Source organism: Tupaia chinensis, unplaced genomic scaffold (genome assembly GCF_000334495.1).
Source record: "Tupaia chinensis unplaced genomic scaffold, TupChi_1.0 Scaffold000527_1, whole genome shotgun sequence".
NCBI classification, from domain to species: Eukaryota; Metazoa; Chordata; class Mammalia; order Scandentia; family Tupaiidae; genus Tupaia; species Tupaia belangeri.
In genome coordinates, this window is record NW_006160040.1 from 7047159 (window position 1) to 7067294 (window position 20136).

At 44.6% G+C, this 20136-nt stretch overlaps 1 protein-coding gene across 4 annotated transcripts in view; it reads right to left on the reverse strand.

Moving 5' to 3' along the window:
- Nucleotides 1-20136, reverse strand: part of FYN (FYN proto-oncogene, Src family tyrosine kinase) — a 251644-nt gene that overhangs the window by 63014 nt on the left and 168494 nt on the right. For 3 of the 4 annotated variants that reach the window (XM_006157007.2, XM_027775145.1, XM_006157008.2), the window contains exons 5-11: nt 18260-18358; nt 15413-15516; nt 14281-14430; nt 10351-10515; nt 5911-6090; nt 2843-2919; nt 2599-2752 (exon numbers count right to left, since the gene is read on the reverse strand). In XM_006157007.2, the coding sequence (XP_006157069.1) occupies nt 2599-2752; nt 2843-2919; nt 5911-6090; nt 10351-10515; nt 14281-14430; nt 15413-15516; nt 18260-18358 (929 nt within the window). Of the gene's footprint in view, nt 1-2598; nt 2753-2842; nt 2920-5910; nt 6091-9779; nt 9936-10350; nt 10516-14280; nt 14431-15412; nt 15517-18259; nt 18359-20136 lie in introns of all 4 variants that reach the window. The other variant, XM_014591037.2, reaches the window with a different exon arrangement.

Below are 20136 nucleotides of genomic sequence, written 5' to 3' on the forward strand. Positions count from 1 at the left end.
TCCTGCTGTGCCATCATGGTTTCCCCATGTCTTTTTGTTACTTCAGTCATTGTTTTGATGAGGATGGTTGGCATAGCTTAAAGGGAGAGGCATTAGCCCCACCCCCACCCCCCACCTGGGTTCAAATCCTGGCTCTGCCACTTCACTAGCCATGTGACTTTGTAGGAGTTACTGAATGCCGCTGAGTTTATTGCTATTCACCTTTTTATTTGATCCTCACATGCCCCTTCTCAGGCCTGGCACTTGAAAGGTAGCCTCCACGTGCCCTGCCGCTTCCTTCCCCTTTGTTTTAGGATGGCATTTTCTTGTATCCTCATTGGACATCTTGGGACCCCACAGACGCGTGCGTCCCCACGCCCAGTTCAGTTCTTCAGTGTATTCACTCCTCCTTATTTATCTCTTTCAGGGTCTGGCATGGATTTAAGGATGTTTGGAAAAGGGAAGAAAGAAGAAAAAAAGGTTTAAGAAAAAAGAATGGGACACTCTGTTTGGAAATGAAGGAACGCAGGACAAAGGACATTGGTCCTCGGAAGGAGTCCGGACAGCACCGGGGTGTGATGGTGGAGGTGAGGACACGGCGTAGGGACTGGCAGGACACAGAGTGGGGTGGGAGGCCAGATGGCTGGGGCTGAAGGTGGCAGCCCAGCGAGGGGTGTGCATCACCCAGGGCCACCGCCCCGCGCCCATGAAGGGTGCACGGATAAATACCTGGCCCTTTCACAGCTCCCTGCCAGCATCTGCTGCCCGCCTGGCCCTGTGACCTTCTCATTTATCCCATCTATCAGGGGCGGTAACCACAAACTCTGCAGAGCCTGAAGTCCAGGAAAAACAAATCCCAAACTGCTCCACAGGCAGACTACTCACACACAGAAAGGGGGCATCTGCGACTCCATTCCGGCTCTCCCCTACATCACGTATTCACGTCTCACAACCTTCGCCCACTCTCCTTCTGGGTCTGACAGGCGTGCCTCAGGGTAAACTCCCAGCAGGACCAGGTCTCACACCCAGGCCACTCAGCCCCTCTCAGCACACCTGGCCTCAAAAATCACGTCCCGTTCCTGTCTGGATTGCCACTGCCAATCAAACCGCTGTGTGCTTTTGATTAGAGATAAGGCACGCCATCTGGCCCAGCACTGGCATGTGCGTGCGTGTGTGTGCGTGCGTGTGCGTGTGTGTGTGATGCACAGGCATGCTTGCTGTGTGGGCATTTGGCTCCAGGACAAGAACTGCCACGTGTTGGGGAAATTCAAATAGCCTTGCTGTCTGACCGACACGTACTGCAGCACTTGGACGGTATCTGTGCCAGCCAGGGTCTTAGTTTTACATTTTCTCCCACTTCTTGAGACTGCTGAGGATGTTTCCACTCTCAGAGTCAAATAAAAGGAGGAAAGGATTGGCATGGAATGAAAGAATCAAAAGGAGAAGGGGGAAAGGAGGAGGAGGAGAAGGAAAAGAAGAACTATAGCTATGGGCATTATGAAATTTGGTGAAAGCGCCACCCTGTAATACATATTCCAGCCACTGCTTGGTCTTACGTGGCATGACTAGGCTTTAGTTAAAAAACAACAATTAAAGTCACTGCCTCCTTCCTGTTATAAGCATTATATTCTACCCAAGGAGTCTATATTCAATTGCAAACTGCACACTTACTGCATTTACCTGGTGACCACTATCAGAAAATTGGGGAGGACAGAAAAACATCCCTGGGAACTCCTTCCTGGAATCTAGTGATCTAACAGTACTTGAAAAGCTGCCCCATTGGAGTCGCTGTTGGTGTGGGATGTATTTTACCTAAAGGCTAATTTCTATGAATTTTTGCTGGAAATGGGCTGGAGAAGGATGATTACAGGAGGTGGAACTTTTCAAGACACTGTGCTGTTGTCTCCCACGGTCCCTCTAGATCCCTTCTTCAACCTCCTAGTCCTGCTCTGGATCCATAAGGACTCACCTGCAGGTTCCTTTGACCTCTGGCTCCCAGCAGAGTCTGGCAAGAGACCTGGAAGCAGGCTGAACGTTGCGAGGGGATATCAATCCCTCAGATCCCTCCCCCTGCCTCTCTCCCCAGAGCAGGCCCTCTTGCACAGTGGCACATTCTGAATTCAGGTGATCACTCCCTGCTCCCTGGCCTTTCAGGCCTTCATTTCTTTACTGTTACTAGCTCTGAGATACTGCCCATACCTTCGTAAAAACAAACAAACAAACAAAAAAACCCCACTTCTATTAAGTTCTTTGAGTTGAGGGTGCCTTCTGTTTTCTGCTGAGACTATGACCAATCTCTAGGACTCCACAGCCCTCTTTCTCCAAAAGCAGAGAACCCCAGGCCTGGATGCTGTGAGAGCAACATGAGCCAGGAGGGCCACAGCACAGATACCCACTCACTGCAAAGCCACAGCTCAGCCATCCAGCCATCGACTAAGCCCCTACAGCCTCCCACCTGCAGAGCTGTCACATTTCTGCCAATCAAGGGTCACAGGCCCAGCTGGAGAGTGATGCTGCAGATATTTCCTGGGGGAGGGAAGGTAAGGAGGAAGGAAGGGTTGTGTGTACGAGACTGTTCTCATGGATGTCTCCATGAACCATTGTCGTTCCAATGCCCACCTTGTCTTGCTGTGTACTCATTGTCTTCGATCAGTCGGGCCAATCCAAAGTCTGCAATCTTGCAAATGAGTCCGTTCCCCACTAGGATGTTTGCTGACCGCAGATCTCGGTGGATATAATTCATGCGCTCGATGTAAGCCATTCCTGCAGCAACCTGGACCACCAGGGGACAGGACACACACGGTTACACCACGTGCTCACATTTCTAAAATGTACTGCATAATCGAGGTACCGCAAGGCCTACCTGTGCTGCCATGTCCACAAGATTTGGTAATTTCAGAGCTCTTCCTTCTCCATCTTTTAAGAAATCAAGTAAACTTCCTATGAGCAAAACATAAAACCATTTCAATTTACTTTGAAAGATAAACATTCCCGAAAGAGGGATGCGTTTGGTTTTCTCATTAGAACTAATGATGTATTCAGTTGTCTGAAAAGTCATGATGCATTTTTGCAAAGAAAAACAGAAAAACATGTCATGACTTTTCTGGCTACCCAGTAGTTGAATAGAGCAATGCCATCAACGAAAAAAAAAGAGAAAAGTTTGTATTACACACCAGGGCAGAGGACCCGCAGATGTAATGCTTACGTTGCTGGATTCCCACGTAGTCAACCACAGTTTGAGTTCAGGACCCGGTGGCTTAAAACACAGCAGGCACATGTGCCCAAGATCATAAGAAGAGAATGGAGGAGATGGGATTGTGGCATGGCCATCCCCCTTGGCAGGTGAGTTCTTGCTTTCTGTCTCTCTGTCTTTGTCTGGCGAGTACATGTGCCCTATAGCAAAAATCTCTCTTAAAAAAAAAAAAAAAAAACCAAGGTAAAAAAGGTCTATGCATTAAGAAAGACTCGCTTTTTAAAAAATAAATAGTATTGACAGCATTTGTAAGAACAACAGTAAAAATTTGATAAGACTGGAAGAAATAGAACTCAATCTCCCTTTATATCATAAAGAAGAGCATGTGAAGAATGGCCTTACTTCGATCTCTTTCCCCAATTAGCCTTGCACAAAGGAGTGGTGTGGGGAACACACAAACCTCTCCACAGGGCAAATGTGATTCTGGGGCCAGCAGCAATGGCATCACAAGGAACTTGCCAGAAATGCAAATTCTTGAGTCCTATCCCAGATCTACTGAATCAGACACTCTGGAGATTGGGCTCAGAACCCTGTTTTTTAATTTATTTAATTAAAAAAAAATTTTTTTTAGGTCTTTGTCATAAGGCATGTGCGTTTTCTAGAGAAGAGAGAGACAGTGAGAGGGAGGGTGAGAACTCACCCTCCATGGGGGAAGGCCACACCACAACCCCTTCTCCTTTTATCTCCTGGGATTTGGGGCATGCACGCACATGTACCTGCGAAGTTTTTTTTTTTTTTTCTTTTTTTTGGAGAGGTTTTTGCTATAGGGCGTGTGTGCTCGCCAGACAGACAGAGAGAGACAGAGAGAGAGAAAGTGAGAAATCACCCCCCAGGGGAGATGGCTATGCCGCAATCCCTTCTCCTCCATTCTCCTCTCAGGAACTTGGGCACACACGCACATGCGCCTGGTGTGTTTTAAGCCACTGGGTCCGGGACGTGAACCGCGGTCAACTACATGGGAGTCTAGCGACATAGTCATTATGCTAACTGCTGGTCCCTACCTGCTAAGTTTTAAGCCACAGAGTCCAGGGCTCTAACCATGGTTGGTCACGTGGGAGTTCAGTGTCATAACCACTATACCACCTGCTGGCCCCCTGAACCCTGTTTTTTTTTTTTTTTGTCTATTTGTTTTTATAATTATTTTAAAATTCCATTTGTTATTATCATTTGATCAGACAGGTACAGAGAGAAAGGGAAAGCGAGAAAGCAAGCCACCAGGTCCAGGACTTGAACTGCTGTTGGCCATGTGGGAATCTAGCGCTTTTAACCACCACGCCACCTGCTGGCTCCAGAACCCTGTGTTTTAAGAAGCCCTGTAGGGGCCAGCAAGTGGCACGGGGTTAAGAAGCTGGACTCCCATATGGTTGACTGCAATTTGAGCTCTCAGGCTTATAATTGTACTGGGTGCGTGTGTGCGTCTGTGAGTAAAATCCTGAGAGGAGAATGGAGAAGGGATTGCAGTGTGGTCATCCTCCCTTGGGGTGTGTTGGGGAGATTCCTCTCTTTCCCAAAAAAGTGTCTCTCTCTTTCTCCAGTGAGCAAATGTGCCCTATGGCAAAAATCTAAAAAATAAAAAACAAAACCCAAAACAAAACACCCCTGCAGGTGATTCTAATACAAGGAAAAGTATAAGAATCACTGACCCAGCTCATTCAGATTTTAAAACCAGAAAAAAATGTCTGAGGAATATGGGTTGGGCAGCCTAATTAGCTCACAAGCCAGCCATGCCTTAAGTCAGATATCTGGAACAAAACCCCTAGAGCTTGAGAGTCACTCTCCTAGCACATCCCGAGGAGGCTCCAACTAACAGCAAGGTAGAAATAATCCCTTTCAGGAGCTGGAGGCTCATGATGGTCATCGGTGACTTTTTAATGCTTTAATCACAAAGTTATTTACAAAATAACCCTGGATCCAAAGGACAATCTACCAGGAAAAATTCCAGTTATATTTCAGAAGAAAGTACTCAAGAAGAGGTATTACCCTGGTGTCCTCTGATATGTAGTGTGTTGCCTTTTAAGGCTTTTCTGTTCATTTGTTTAGTTCATCTATTTTTCCAAAACAAAGCCGCCTTTGGCCCCAACAATATTGGTTTGATTAGAAAGACAAAAAGAGAGAGAGAGAGAGAGAGAGAGAGAGGGAGAGAGAGAGAGAGAGAGAGAGAGAGGAGAGTGAGAAGAAGAATGAGAATAAACTATATGCTTCGAAAGCATGTCATTTATTCATCTGACGTTCAAAAAGAGGGCTGAGGGAAAAAATGATGAAATGATGGAGACTAAACTCAGTCCAGAAACCAGTGCCTGATCTGAATTGTTTAGCCCTGCAAAAAAGGAGAAAATTTAACAAGAGCTGCTGCTCTCAAAATAACAGCAAACTATTACAGCCCTGTGTTCCACTCTGATATTAAAAATAAACACTTTAATTATGGAGAGGAGCTTGAATTCCTGCCACGGGCAACATGAAAAAGGTAGCAGAGTTAACAAGGATTTGGGGGACAAGCTCAATGTTAGTTCTGTTTTAAAAATGTTCTCATTAGTGAGCACATTAACTGGTGCTTCCTGGAGGGGAACAGTTGACTCACGAGAAAGTGGGGAGAAAAGCAAGAAGGCAGCTACACTTCTTTGCCCAGCACAACTCCTTTAGGTAGCGGCGAGGTGGAGAGGGGCGGGGCTTGTCCTGACCTTTATTCATATACTCCGTGACGATGTAGATGGGTTCCTCCGACACCACTGCGTAGAGCTGGACCAACTTGTCATGCTTCAACTTCTTCATGATCTGTGCTTCCTCGAGGAAGGATTCGGGGGACATTGTGCCTGGTTTAAGGGTCTTTATGGCTACTTTTGTGTTTCCATTCCAGGTACCTACAAGCATCCCACAACATGAAGTCAAACCAAAGATCCTGTTTTGATGGAAAAGCATTTTGACCAGTAGATATACATACAAAGTTAGACTTTAAGCTTAAAGAACTTAACATTTTTTTTTTTTAAACAAAGGCAGTCAATTGCAAGGATTCAGTTAAGTCTTTCAATGGGGAAAAAATATGTTTACTTATGGCTATGACTAGTTAATTTTTTTCTTATGTTGAAATATTATATGCCACTCTATTTTCCTGGCTCAGTCATGCTATTATAAATTTATGCCAAAAGCTCTGGCCCTTTGTTTATTTCTTTCTTCTTATTTTCACAATTATTTTTTAAAAGGTTTTTGCCATTGGCCTTGTGTGCTTGAGAGAGAGAGAGAGACTATGAGAGGGAAAGTGAGAAATCACTCCCCAGGTGGGCGACCACACTGCAATCCCTTCTTCATTCTCCTCCTAGGGTTTTGGGCATGCACACGCACCCGGTGTGACCTTTGAGCTGCTGGGTTTGGGACTCAACCTGTGGTCAGCCATGTGGGAGTCCAGTGCCTCAATCACTACACCACCTGCTCACCCCTGGTCCTTTGTTTACAGTGATAAAAGTCCAGGGGTTACTCACTCAACAGCAATCCCTTAGTTAGAAGAGGGAGCACAGAAGAAATTAGGTGATTTACATTCCATTTTATGGGGTATGCCATTAAAAGAAAAAACATGGCGACAGACTGAGAATGTTTGACAATGACTTCTAAACTTCCAATTGTCTGTAGTGGAGGGATTACTTGGCTGAATCCTTGAACAGTGAAGCCTTCTGAGAAGTACTGGCAAAGGACACGAGGTCTACTTGCCAATACTTCAGCCAGAAAAGGAAAATTTCCAGGTTTACTGATGGTCAGCCACAACAAGAGAAATGGCTTCTATCAGAAAGACTGGGAAAGTTAGACAGCAGCTGGGAGGGAACAGAAATATTTACACATAACATGTTAACAAAAATTAGTAGATCCAAAACCATTGGTTTCCTCATCTGCAAAATGTAGGAATGGAACTGGATTATCTTTTGAGTGTCCCTCAGCTTCCGAATTAAAAACAAAACAAAATAAAACACTAGTTTCTATGTATAGCCCTTTATTAATACTATGGCTTTGAAGAACAACTTACAAAGGGAAAAAAAAAAACTTGCCTCGTTTAGATTAAGTCATTTTTCTATCTGAAAAGAAGACTGGTTTAAATTAAAATTTATTTTTATAATTAATATAATAACTGATTTTAGAACTTACAAATTCTGTAAATTGGAGAAATTACTGTTATCCTGTTAATAACATGGTTCATAAAATTTTTTCTGTTTTGTTTTATTTTATAATTTCTTATTTAATTGTTGTTTATCTTTGTGGGGTACAAAATGAATTTTCAAAGCATAAATGCAGTGGGTTCATGTAATTATAACATGTAACCTTCAAAAATATAAATTATGAAAGAACAGGGGCTTAAAGGAGTCACTGAAATCTCTAGAACATCTGTCCATTAAGCATTAAGTGACCTTTGCCTTTTGTTTTTAGAGAGATTTTCATTACAGGACATATGCACTCGCTGGAGAGACAGCAAGTGAAAAATCACCCCCCAAGGGGGATCACCACGCTGCAATCCCTTCTCTTCCATTCTCCTCTTAGGATTTTGGGCACGCATGCACATGCGCCTGGCATAAGTTTTAAACCTCCATGTCCAGGACTTAAACTGTGGTCAACTACATGGGAGTCCAGTGACATAGCCATTACGCCATCTGGTGGTCCTGTGATCTTTGCTCTTTAAGTGCTAGTATCCAAAAACTTTACATAGCAAGATTTCCCTCTCATCATTCAATTTGATTTATTATATAGGCATCCATCCCAATTCTGATGGACATGTTGTTTTGCATTAGGTAAAACATAATCTTAATGGTAAGTAAACATAATCTTAATAGCATGACTTAAAGTTGGTGATTACCAAGTTTGAAAACAAATATTCAGTTAGGGGTGCAATTTTTTTTTTTTTTTTTTGGAGAGGTTTTTGCTATAGGGCGTGTGTGCTCGCTAGAAAGACAGAGAGAGGCAGAGAGATAGAAAGAGAGAAATCACCCCCCAGGGGGGATGGCCATGCCACAATCCCTTCTCCTCCATTTTCCTCTCGGATCTTGGGCACGCATGCACATGCGCCCGGCATGAGTTTAAGCCACCGGGTCCGGGACTAGAACCACGGTCGACTACTTGGGAGTTCAACGACATAGCCATTACGCTAACTGCTGGTCCCTACGGGTACAATTCTTAGTTGTGTATGTATGGGGGGGTGAATTGATAAAAATCCTTAGGACCCACAACTTCAATTGCAAATTGGGTGGCTAAGGAAAAATTGGTCATATAAATGTATTTTATAATCTAGATAAAGGCCAGAGAGAAATGGACCTACTAATGTGGATTCCTTATCATAATAGCTAGTGTGTGTGTGTGTTTGTGTGTGTCTGCCTGTTTTCTTTCCTTTCTTCCTTCTTTTCTTCCTTATCTCTATCTATCTATCTGTCTATCCTATCTCTCTATCACTTACAGGGCAGCAGGTACACACACACACACACACACACACACACACACACATATATATACACACACACACACATATGTATATGTATGTGTGTGTTTGTGTGTATATATTTATGTACTGATTTTTAAAATTTTAAAATTTTAAATTAAAATTTTTTTTTAGGTTTTTGCTATAGGTGTACGCTCTCACTGGAGACAGAGAGAGGGAAAGTAAGAAATCATCCCCCAAAGGGGATGGCCACATCATAATCCCTCCTCCATTCTCTTCTCAGGATTTTGGGCACACACACACACACACACACACACATGCATATGCACACGCCTGGCATGATTTTTAAGCCACTGGGTCTGGGACTTGAACTGCAGCTGGCCATGTGGGAGTCCAGCGCTTTAACCACCATGCCACCTGTTGCCGCTACATATATATTGTTTTTAATGGACTCTAGGGAAGAAGGAAGAAAGATTCCATAAGCATCAATGTTATCTTACTGACAGATTTTTTGGGTAGGGCCAAAGATCATGGATTATCTTTAGGCAAAATTGCGAGTGACCCAAACGGGTTATAAAAGCGATTTCTAGGACTTGGTGCAGTTGGTCTTATCAATAATAACTGGATAAAGAGGAATGTTCTTGTCCACTGAACAGTTACTTTCTGTAAGGAACTTTAAATGTCACCCCATGTAATCCTCAAAACAAATCTCGGAAGCAGGTATCACTCCACTTTTACAGATGAGAAAACTGAGGCTCAGAAAGGTTGAAGAAGGCCTGTGCTCATGGTTAATTAGCTAGTAAGAATTCAAATCCAGGCTCATGGAGCAAAAAGCCATAGTCTTTCTCTCCAAGTGCCACAGACAATATCTTACCTTCTCATTTCTTAGGCAGAGGAAACATTCAGCTCACAAAGCATCGGTTTCCTGTCCTGCAGTCATTGGTTACCTTAGTTAACTACAGGAAGTACGATGCATGAACACAGGAGGCATCAGCACCATGTTCTGAAAATCCGCATGGCCTGTGTTCATCTAGTCCAGATGATGTCTTTGCCCAATAGCTATGCATGTGCTTTTGTTCAAAAGCATCCTTTTACTCGGCTTTGACACACAGCCAAAACAAAAAGTGCCCTCTGCCTTACCAAGCCACACTTCAGCGAAACACCCCTGACCCAGCTTCTTCTCCAGAAACAACGAAGCACGTGCAACTTCCCAAGCATCTTTAGCCAATCCAGAAGTTTGTGGGGTACAACTTGATGCAATCACAGTTAAGTTAAAACACAAACCATCAGCTTTCTCTACAGGAAAGGGAATTAATAAAGAAAACACAGTCCTTACAATCCATAATCATGCATGCACTAAGAAAGATGGAAGGTGACTTGCTCTTAGAACCACTTTCAATAAATATTTGCAATTGGAAATGAAGGGCAAGGCATTTGATGCAGGCTGGAACATTCCTTGTACCATTTACCGGTTCAGGAACCGAGGCTCACGTCGTACAACTTGAGCCATCCATCAGCTTTGCCCACTTGGTACCTCTTTTTTAGAAACTTGAAAAGAATTTTGAAATCCAAATTGAAATGATTATTCCCTATGACGAGTAATTCAAATTTCCTTCCCAGTTATAATGTCTTCCTGTTCACCTTCCATCTTTGATGTTTCCCAAACGAGAAGCTAATAATACTGTAGTAGAGAAATTAAATCTTGGCATACCCATCCATACTTCCCCAAACTGCCCATTTCCCAGCCTCTTGATCAACTGCAGGGATTCTCGAGGGATTTCCCAGACATCTTTGGTTTTGACAGACAGATCGGTAAGCCTTGGCATCCCCTTGTGGCAGGGAACTACGAGGCGACAGCAGAGACCTGCGGCTCTCTCTGATGGAGCGGGGCAGCGGCAGGAGAGGGAGAGAAGAGCAGAACACATGTAACAGCACGCACAGGTGCGAACACACGAGTCAGAGCACGGCGGGCTCCCGCAGTGCTACGTGAGCAGAGGCGCACCCCTCTTGGGAGGTGAGATGACATGCACTGAACCATCTACTTAGAGGTAGACTGGAGCGCACTGTAAATGTGGGCTCTCCACACCCCAGCCAGGAGACAGTCTATACACGGATACAGACAGACAGTTTCAGCTTCTGTACTCACTAAATAGGAGGTATGTTTTCAGCTCAATGTGCTCATGACATGTCTTCTGGAATACTGACAATATCTTCATTGGTATTGAAAAGTCCATTAAGACTATAGAATGTCAACATGGCTGCCCCCCCCCACCCCCCCGTAATACCTAGATTACCCAGAGGACTGGGGACCTCTCTGTTATTAATATATTTTAAATGATAACTTCAGTACTGGATTCCTTTATATATCTTCATCATGTTTCAATCCCTTCTCCGTTTCTCCATTCTGTCAAGATTTCAGGAATGCACACACATATACATAGTGTGGTTTTTAAGCCAACAAAAATGGGATTCAAATCATGGTCACTTATGTGGAACTCTGATTTTTTTTTTTTGAAGAGTTTTTTGCTATAGGGTGTGTGCACTCACCAGACAGAAAGCAAGAAATCACCTCCTGGGGGGATGGCAATGCCACAATCCCTTCTTCTCCATTCTCCTCGCGGGATCTTGGGCACACATGCATATGCACCCAGCATGAGTTTAAGCCACCGAGTCTGGGACACAAACCGCAGACGACTACATGGGAGTTCAGTGACATAGCCATTACACTAACTGCTGGTCCCCCTGGAACTCTGATCTTTAAACATTAGGCTATGAAGCTGGTATGCAGAATTTTATTTTCAAGGCTGGATAATATTCTATTGGATATATATATATATATATATATAAGGTTTTGTCTATAGGGTGCGTGCATTCGCCAGAAAGATAGAGAGAGATAGAGAGACAGAGAGACAGAGAGCGAGAAATCACCCCCCAGGGGGGATGGCCACGCCGCAATCCCTTCTCCTCCATTCTCCTCTCGGGATCTTGGGCGCGCACGCACCTGTGCCCAGTGTGACTTTAAGCCACCGGGTCCGGGACTTGAACTGCAGTCGACTACATGGGAGTCCAGCGATATAGCCATTATGCCAACTGCTGGTCCCAGTACAAGATTCTTCTATGGGACATTGGACTGCTACAAACTAGTAAGGCTGAGGTTATGGGGGAAGGTGGGGGGAGAAGAGATCACATTTCTCTAGTGATTTCTTTGGCGTTTTAGCTGACTCTATTCTACCCGTCAGGTACTCTTATACTTCTTGTTTGATATTTTCCACTTAGGGAAAAAAATAAAACCTTTAAAACTGTCTTCGATGTATAATTTCGGAGTCCGGTTTGAAAGGAGAAAGAATGGAAACTGAAGTTCATGGGAACTCAGGATGTGAAAGAATGCTGTTCCTTATGAAAGAGGAAGGAAAAAGTAGTTATCCCTGGGAGGGTTCTCCCTTCCTTCCTTCCTTCCTTCCTTCCTTCCTTCCTTCCTTCCTTCCTTCCTTCCTTCCTTCCTCTTTCTTTCTTTCTTTCTTTCTTTCTTTCTTTCTTTCTTTCTTTCTTTCTTTCTTTCTTTCTTTCTTTCTTTTCAAAGACTATACCTTTTAGAATCTAGTGGTGGTAAGGGGAAATTGACTACATGACAATTTGAAAATCAGCCAGGTGAGAAAGGGTAACAATGAGAAATCGGAGAAGTGACAAAAGCTACAGAGGCGGGCTTGCAAGTAGACAGAGCTCCCCACTTCCTGGGAGCCCGCTGGGACAGGAAAAGCCGACACAGCGCTGCTGCCGTTTCTCTGGGAGCTAGCTGGCTGCAAGTTACTTCCTCCTTTCTTTTGGATGAAATCAGGTTCCGAGGTGTTTAGGCAGGACATTATTTATGTGTCAATATTTCAAAGGCATTTTATGGTGTGTGAGAGAGAAAGAGGGAAGAGGAAAAGCCAATATAAAAACAAATCTAACTTGAGATGGATTTTTTTTCCCTGAGATTAAAAAATGCCTATTGTTCCTCATATCCCTTCTCTCCTTCCAGCTTTATGATGTTATTAAGGTGCCCTTTCCAACACAATATTTTTAAATGATCCAAACCCTGGGGATCCTGCTGAGATTTGACTGGAATGAAATACGTTTCAGCATTTGAAAAATCCTTACGACACGTAGGCACCTAGTCTGAGTACATCACGCAAGCTAAGGAGATATTCTGCTCTATTTCGCCCAAATATCTCACTGGAATCCACACAAACCAAGTTAACCCATGCTCTGATCAATGGGTACTCCAAGTCCTGTTAATTTTAAAAAGCTTTGTATTAGTGCCTAGGACTAGTGCATATATATATAGCTATTTTTATTGTAATTTTCAGAAGATTGGATATTTTGGTGCTAAAAAATTATGCACACATTTTTTGCAATGACTGTGTTGAGAGCAACAATAGATGCCTGTTGTGGAGTCTTATCATTGTCCCGAAGAACAATACAAAATGTATATGTAGGTCACACAGGAACTACTGGGATAAATGGGACCTAGATCTACACGTGTGCATGTATATCTGGATCTGTATCACCGGTGTACTACTGGGTTGTCGGAAAAGTCATGATGCATATTAAAAATTATTGATTTAATTTTATTATTTATTATTTAATTTTATTTAATTTTTAAATTTGCCATAGGGTATATATGCTCACCAGAGAGAGACACAGAGAGAGTGAGTGCCTGAAAGTAAGCTGCCAGGTCTGAGACTTGAACCACCATCAGCCATGTGGGAGTCCAACCCCCTAACCCCCACACTACCTGCCGGCCCCAAGATGCATTTTTGCATAGAAAAAAAGAAAAATACATCATGACTTTTCCGACAACCTACTATATAGCACGACATTCTTGCTAGTCTAGGAAACAGAGCAATTATTTTAACAACTGTACATAAAACCATATTCTTTTATAAAATGTACAACCCGTGCACCTAAGCACCTAATATTTATGTTTCCAGAAGCAACAAGATAATAGTGACATCTGGGTGTTAGGACAGAGACTGATCTATTTTAAAAAGTTTAAGCTAACACAATAGACGGAGTGGATCTAGGAGCTGTGGTCACTTAAGTCTCAGTCTAGTTCAGACACATAAGTTTTGGTGGAAGGGGGGCCATGATAAACGGACAGCAAAATCTGCTTGGTCATGAGAATGAAATGTAGGTATACGCAGCCACTCCTGCAGCCGTGCTCTGTGTAACCCGATGTAGAAACGCAATATTCCCGGGGGAGCTTCCGCAGAAGTGCCCTCCCAGAAACTGCTCCCTCTTCATCCACAGTTTCTGAATTAGAAAACGCAGTGAATCGGGAAAAGATACCTCGCAGGGATTTTAAGATGAAGACGAAAAAATAAACATCTTCCAAAAACTGGACCTGTTACTTTCTACTGGAAAAACGAGAATGTTTTAGAATCTTTTGACAAACATATGGAACTCATAACCAACTAATAACCTGTGGAACAGGAGCAATAGAACCTACTCAAGCAAGCCCCAAACACCGCTTTCAGGGGGCAGAGAACGGTACCTCGTGAGTGACTGTGTAGAAATGTTAGACCTCTTCCCTTCTCCTGCTCTGTGACTCCCCACCTCCCCCAGGTCCACATGGCTAGCAGGTTGTTAGGAGGAAGGTTACCTGAGTAATGCTGTACGAGCTGCTGAAGTGTTTCAAACTGGGCCCGGGTGGTGATGTAGTATCCGCCATTGTCAAGTTTGCGGATTTTATAATGTTTGACATGGTCTCCTTTCATATCGTCCCAATCACGGATAGAAAGTGAATAGGCACCTGGTAAATATGCAAAGGATTCGCCGTTTCAGTCATTCTGAGTACTAATTTGTGTTTGAGGTCTCATTTACTTGGCCATGCTGATGAATAATTATCAAGGAAACACACACACACACACACACACACACACACACACACACACATACACAAACACACACACAGAGCATCTCCGCTTAGGAACAGGAAGAGGAAACCTCTTGCTGTCCTGCAAATGTCAGAAGATATTAGCGATAATAGGATTTTGCCCTTGAGACCGAAAGCTTCCTGCAGATTTTTCTAACATACTCTCTTCAGTACCCTTGTGTTGTCTAACATGGCATAGCCCCAACCTCCCCAGGGCAGGATCAAGGGAAGGACGAGGATTTGTAGCTGAGTTGGCTTCGCTCGTCTCTGTTCCCCGTGGGGTTTCGTGGGAGATAAGGGCAGTGTGTATGAAAGCTATCTCGGACCATGTCTCCAGAAGTGAGCGTCAGTTTTTTGCATCATGACCGTTTTTACAGGAACAGTAACCAGCGTCTGGTACTCTCTTTTCCTTGACCTATCTCCTCTTGCGGGCTCTAATGAGTTGCTACATAATGAAAAGGGCACAGTCGGAGGAAGAGAAGGGAAGTCCTTGGTTATTAAAGAAACAAAAGGAAAGCAAAAATAATCTGTATGTCTGAGGCTCGAGGAACTAAGAGTTTCAGAAAGGCCTAATTCTAAAGACTTCGGAAAATGCTATGCTCTTGTGCGCCAGGAGCAGGGAAGCTGCCTCAGCTCCCGTTTTGGGAGGAAGGTCTTGCTTTTTGAGCCTGTGTTGTCCTTTTGGAGCTGTGTGCAGTGTGAGAGCCTGCGGGGAAAATCGAAAACAGGACTGCACTCCCAAGGCGGGGAGGCTGTGTGCCGTTTAAAAATCCTTGTCCATTAGAGATAAGCCTTTCATCCTCTCTGACTAATCCACAGATCTGAATGACAAGCCAACTTCTACAACTCGTTATCTTACCTTTGGTGGTTTCACTCTCGCGGATAAGAAAGGTACCTCTTGGGTTTCCAAAGGACAAAAGTTGTCGCTCGGCATCCTTTCGGCCAAGTTTTCCGAAGTACCACCTTGAAACGAGATCAAGGAAAGCCAATAACTTCATAATGATCATGTTCAACATGGAAGAGTGTAGGCTCTCCCCCCATAAGCCCCCTCACCTCTAATTCTGCCCTTAACCTTTCCCTCGCTTTAGATGTCTAGCTTCATTCAGTTCTTTTTCAATCTTTTCCTGATTCTATCCCTAATCCATCTCTTTCACTCGTAAAAAACAAAAATCAGATTTGATTTGTGGGTTGTTTCCTTCCCTTCAGAGATGACAGGAGCTGGTTTGTATTAAAACTGCCACCTGCATGAACAAAAAGGGAAATCTAAGACCTTGTTTTGAAATGGCAACTGCAGGAGACCCTTCCCACGCTCGTCTCAAAGACCCTTGATTTCTGAGCATAATGACAACTCCTGGGAAATAACAAAACACCGTCTTAGTGAATATAAAGATCATTAATCAAGCATTAAGGGAAGTCAGAATGGAGAGAGAATAAAGGCATGTGATATTCTCAGGAGCTTCCTACCTAGAGGCTCTCTGAGAAACATTCCCAAGATGACCCCTAGTTTGAGCTGCCTGCTGCCCTGGGATGCTTGTGTTTTCTCTGCTGTTCTAGCAGGCATGAGCGCTTGGACAAGGGAGAGGTGTTGGCCAGGCACCTGGACTGTGATCCGTCTCCGAATCACACCCTTTCTTTGGCACAGCTGCAAGGACGGGCTCCTGTGCACCTTAGAGAGCTGTGTACAGTGGGCGTGTCCTCAAACAAGACTGGCTGTCGTACACGTTTTAATATTCCCCCTGGACAATTAGGGCCCCTCCTGTGCCACGTTAGGAGGCATCACGTCAAGCCACCACAAACCCTTGGTCCTTTGTCTGGTAGCTCCCTCCCGCACTCTCAGGCCCTAGCCATCATCTGGCACCCGGCTAACATTTCAGCACCAGGTGCTGAATGAGCAGCGGGTTCTCCAACCCCCCCCGGAGCATTCCATTACAATCTGAGGGTAGGAATAATTTGTAGCATAGCTAACTGTGGGAGGATCCAGCTTCTAAAACAAATTTCTATTCATTGTGCTTGAACACAGTTATTATGTGTTCATTGTCAAATTCTTTTATGAATGACAGTTTCACTGAAGGTAAGAAAAGACACACCTCATGTTACCTCCTCTGTGACTTTTAGAGGTACCGACATGGGTGCTAATTCCTAGTTTAGCACTGGTTGGTGTAAGAATATGATGTCACTCATGTGTGAGAAATGGCTTTCGGGTTTGTATCAATAACCTGATTAAAATGCTGTATAAAATAGTGATGGAAAGGGAGCAGTTAGAGCAATGGACTGCACTGAAACAGTAGTATTTTAAGATAATGACAGTCACACACGTGAAAGCATAAGATTATTTAAGAAAAATAACTATTTCTTAAAAATGAAGTATTAAAAAATGACCATCATAAATACAGAAAGTTCCTACTTAAATCAAAGCGATGTATGGTTTGGTGTTTATTCTAAAAGAGCACAAAGATGTTCACCCACTTGCCCTAAAATAAAAATTCAATACAAACACCTTTATCCACCGATGATAAAATATATTTTTTGCCTAGTGAATACTAGGCAAAAAAAAGCAGCTCAGAACCACTGACTGAGAGTGGGAAACAAACAGATCTTAAAGGAAATACAAGAGAATTAAAGACAAGAAATTGATCCAACTGGGGATTTGGTGAGGGTGTGTAGTCTAATCCTCCTTGCAGTACTTAAACAAACCCACAGCAAAATTAAATATCAGAGCCAAAGGTTGGGCTTCGTGACAGACTTTCCCCGACTCCCCTCGTGGTAGGGAGAGACCATCTCTGCTGAGCTGGGGAGGCAGGTTCCCAAGCGGCAGGGAGAAGGCCACACTCCCCATGGGGAAGATCACTGCCCGTATCCCTCTTCCTCAGCTCAGAAGTGAGGGACGGGCTCCCAGATCCCTACAGGTCAGGATGAGGAACAACGGTTGTCCTTCTAGATCCCCTCAGCCTACTGCTACCTCCCTGAACTCCCACCAGTAAAATACTTGGGTCAATAACTACTAGTCAGTAATGACCATCAATAAGACCTACTGAGACCCAAATCGAACGAAAAGATAATTTTGAAATCATTATCACAGTATTTCCCAAATGATGGGATGCAGTCTACAAGAAGACTCCAGAAAGTTTCTGAAAATGGATTTCAAGTGTGAATTTGTTTTGGTGCCATTTTTTTTTTTTTTAAATCCACTCACAGTAGTTTCCGAGTGCATTTGCCATGAACTTTTTGAAGGCCTGTCAGATGTGAGCTACTTTTACCTGAGGCATGGAGAGTAAGAGAAAAAACGGAATCTTTATTAATTATTTGCCACCCCTGCCCCCAGCTGAGAGGGCAGACTGCAGGCTTAGAACCTTGGGTTGGCACTAACATAGGCTCTAGCTAGAACGTCAGCATGTTTTTGTAGTTACTTTCCATCTATGACAAGGTACATTGGGTTTTCATTTAGGATACCCTTGAAATAAACATCATTTTTTTTTTTTTTAAGTGAGCAGGCTTAAAGAACACGTAAGTGAATAACATTGCGGGTCTTACACAGACACAGCAAAAACCAGGGGCTCCGGCCTGGGCCTGGGAAACAGAGCATTACCACTCTTCATCACTCCAGCCAGTTTCTCCTCCTTCCTGCCCAGTGCGAATGCCTTTGTATTGTAGTGACTGACTTTTAAAAGCAAGTAGTTAAGTGGAAAAAAACCAAAACGAAACGTACTCTTCTGCCTGGATAGAGTCAACTGGAGCCACATAATTGCTGGGAATGTACCCTGTCTCTCCAGTTGTCAGGGAGCGGGCCTCCCACCAGTCTCCTTCCCTGCAAGGAAAAAGAGAAAGAAGTGACGATATGGGCCATTCCAAAGTCGTGCAGTCACAGACTCAGTGCCGTGAGGGTACAGTTGTCACGAGGCATCTCCAGCCTTCTCTTTCTCTCTATACTCCGACATCGCCTCCCTTCCCATACACCAGCTAGAGAGCGAACCCAGTATGTTCTCTTGCTTCATTTGTGAATTAAGAAGGAAAGATCTTGGCCAGGAGAGGGCCCTCTTGAGAAAGAGAGAGACACTGGAGGTTTTACTTAGTAGGTGTCCCCAACCTGGAGGGAAGAGAGCCCAGCCTCGTCTACTTAAGACAGCATCATAGCTGCAGGTCCTCTGGGAAGGGAAGCCTGTTGGGAGGCCCAGAAAGGAACGGGAGCTCACTAAGAGCATTCGCCTTGCTGGCTCTCAAGAAAACCAGGAGGCACATCTTCCTGCAGTAGGATGACCGAGACCACAACAGGGTATGTGTGGTTTTTTTTTTTTTTTGGCTATAGAGTACTTGCTGGAGATAGTCAGAGAGAGACAGTAAGATGGAAAGTGAGAAATCACCACCCAGGGGCAATGGCCATCTTGCAATCCTTTTTCCTCCTGGGATTTTGGGTATATATGTGTGCACACGTGCCCAGCGTAAGTTTCAAGTCACCAGGTCTGGGATTCGAACTGTGGTTGGCCATGTGGAAGTCCAGTGTCTTAACCACCACACCACCTGCCGGTCTCACCTAGGCATTTTCAATCTGAGATTATTCCCACTGAGAGCACTGGCCTGAAGGGCAGAAGAGGGAGAGTGGTGTGGTCGCATATGCATGCACAGAGGAAGCGCCAGGACCCACTAGCTGAGGGAGAATTCTAGGTACACTGCTTGCCCTGCCCGCTGCTCCATGGCTGCTCCATGACGTAGGTGTCCTCAGTCCGGGAGTTCTCAGAGCGCGTGAAAGGGGGCTGAGGACACTAGTCTCTGCTTAGGGCCAGTGAGTTAATTAAAGGGTTACAGTTCACCTGCTTGGATTCACACAGGCCTAAGTTCCACAGTGCAGGGGTGGAGTGTGCGCCTCTTCCCATTACCAAGAGGGGGGCGATGCAGGAGGGGTGAACCTCTGACCCAGTGACCGCAGAGCCTTCCACATGCCTGCAGACAGGACTGCGAGGGGCAAGGGGGGACAAGCTCACCTTGAGCAAGTCAGACCTCTCAGACTTTGGTCACTGGGACCCAGCACCTTCCCTCCCTTCTTTTTTGGTTCTTAGAGGCAGCAAGAGAAACCTGACACCACTTCTTGTTCTTCTTTTTTTAATTGATCACTTTTGGGCTGGGCTGGGGTCAAAGCTGTCAGCCAGGGAAGAAAATGCATTGACTTTTGGCCACGGTAGATCCTCCCAGACTGATTCAATTAGGTAGAGAAGAACCGGCCTTCATGTGCAACCTTGACCAGAGGGACTCTGGACACGGTGACCAGTGAGCCATGTCGCCAGATAGGATTTAACAAAGTAGCAGGGCAAACGGTGACAAGCTGATGCGTGCTGTGGGTCCCTGGTAGGAGAGTGTGTGTGGCACATGTAACAAAACAGCCCACAAAACCTGGGGTGCTGGCCCAGGCTTGTTAGAACCGACTTTTAGTTGCTAAGTCGTTCCTCTTTACCCAAAGAAATCAATCAAACAAGCGAGGGAGGGAACCAGCAGTTAGCGTAATGGCTATGTCGCTGGACTCCCACGTGGTCGACCGCGGTTCGTGTCCCGGACCCGGTGGCTTAAAACTCATGCCGGGCGCGTGTGTGTGCG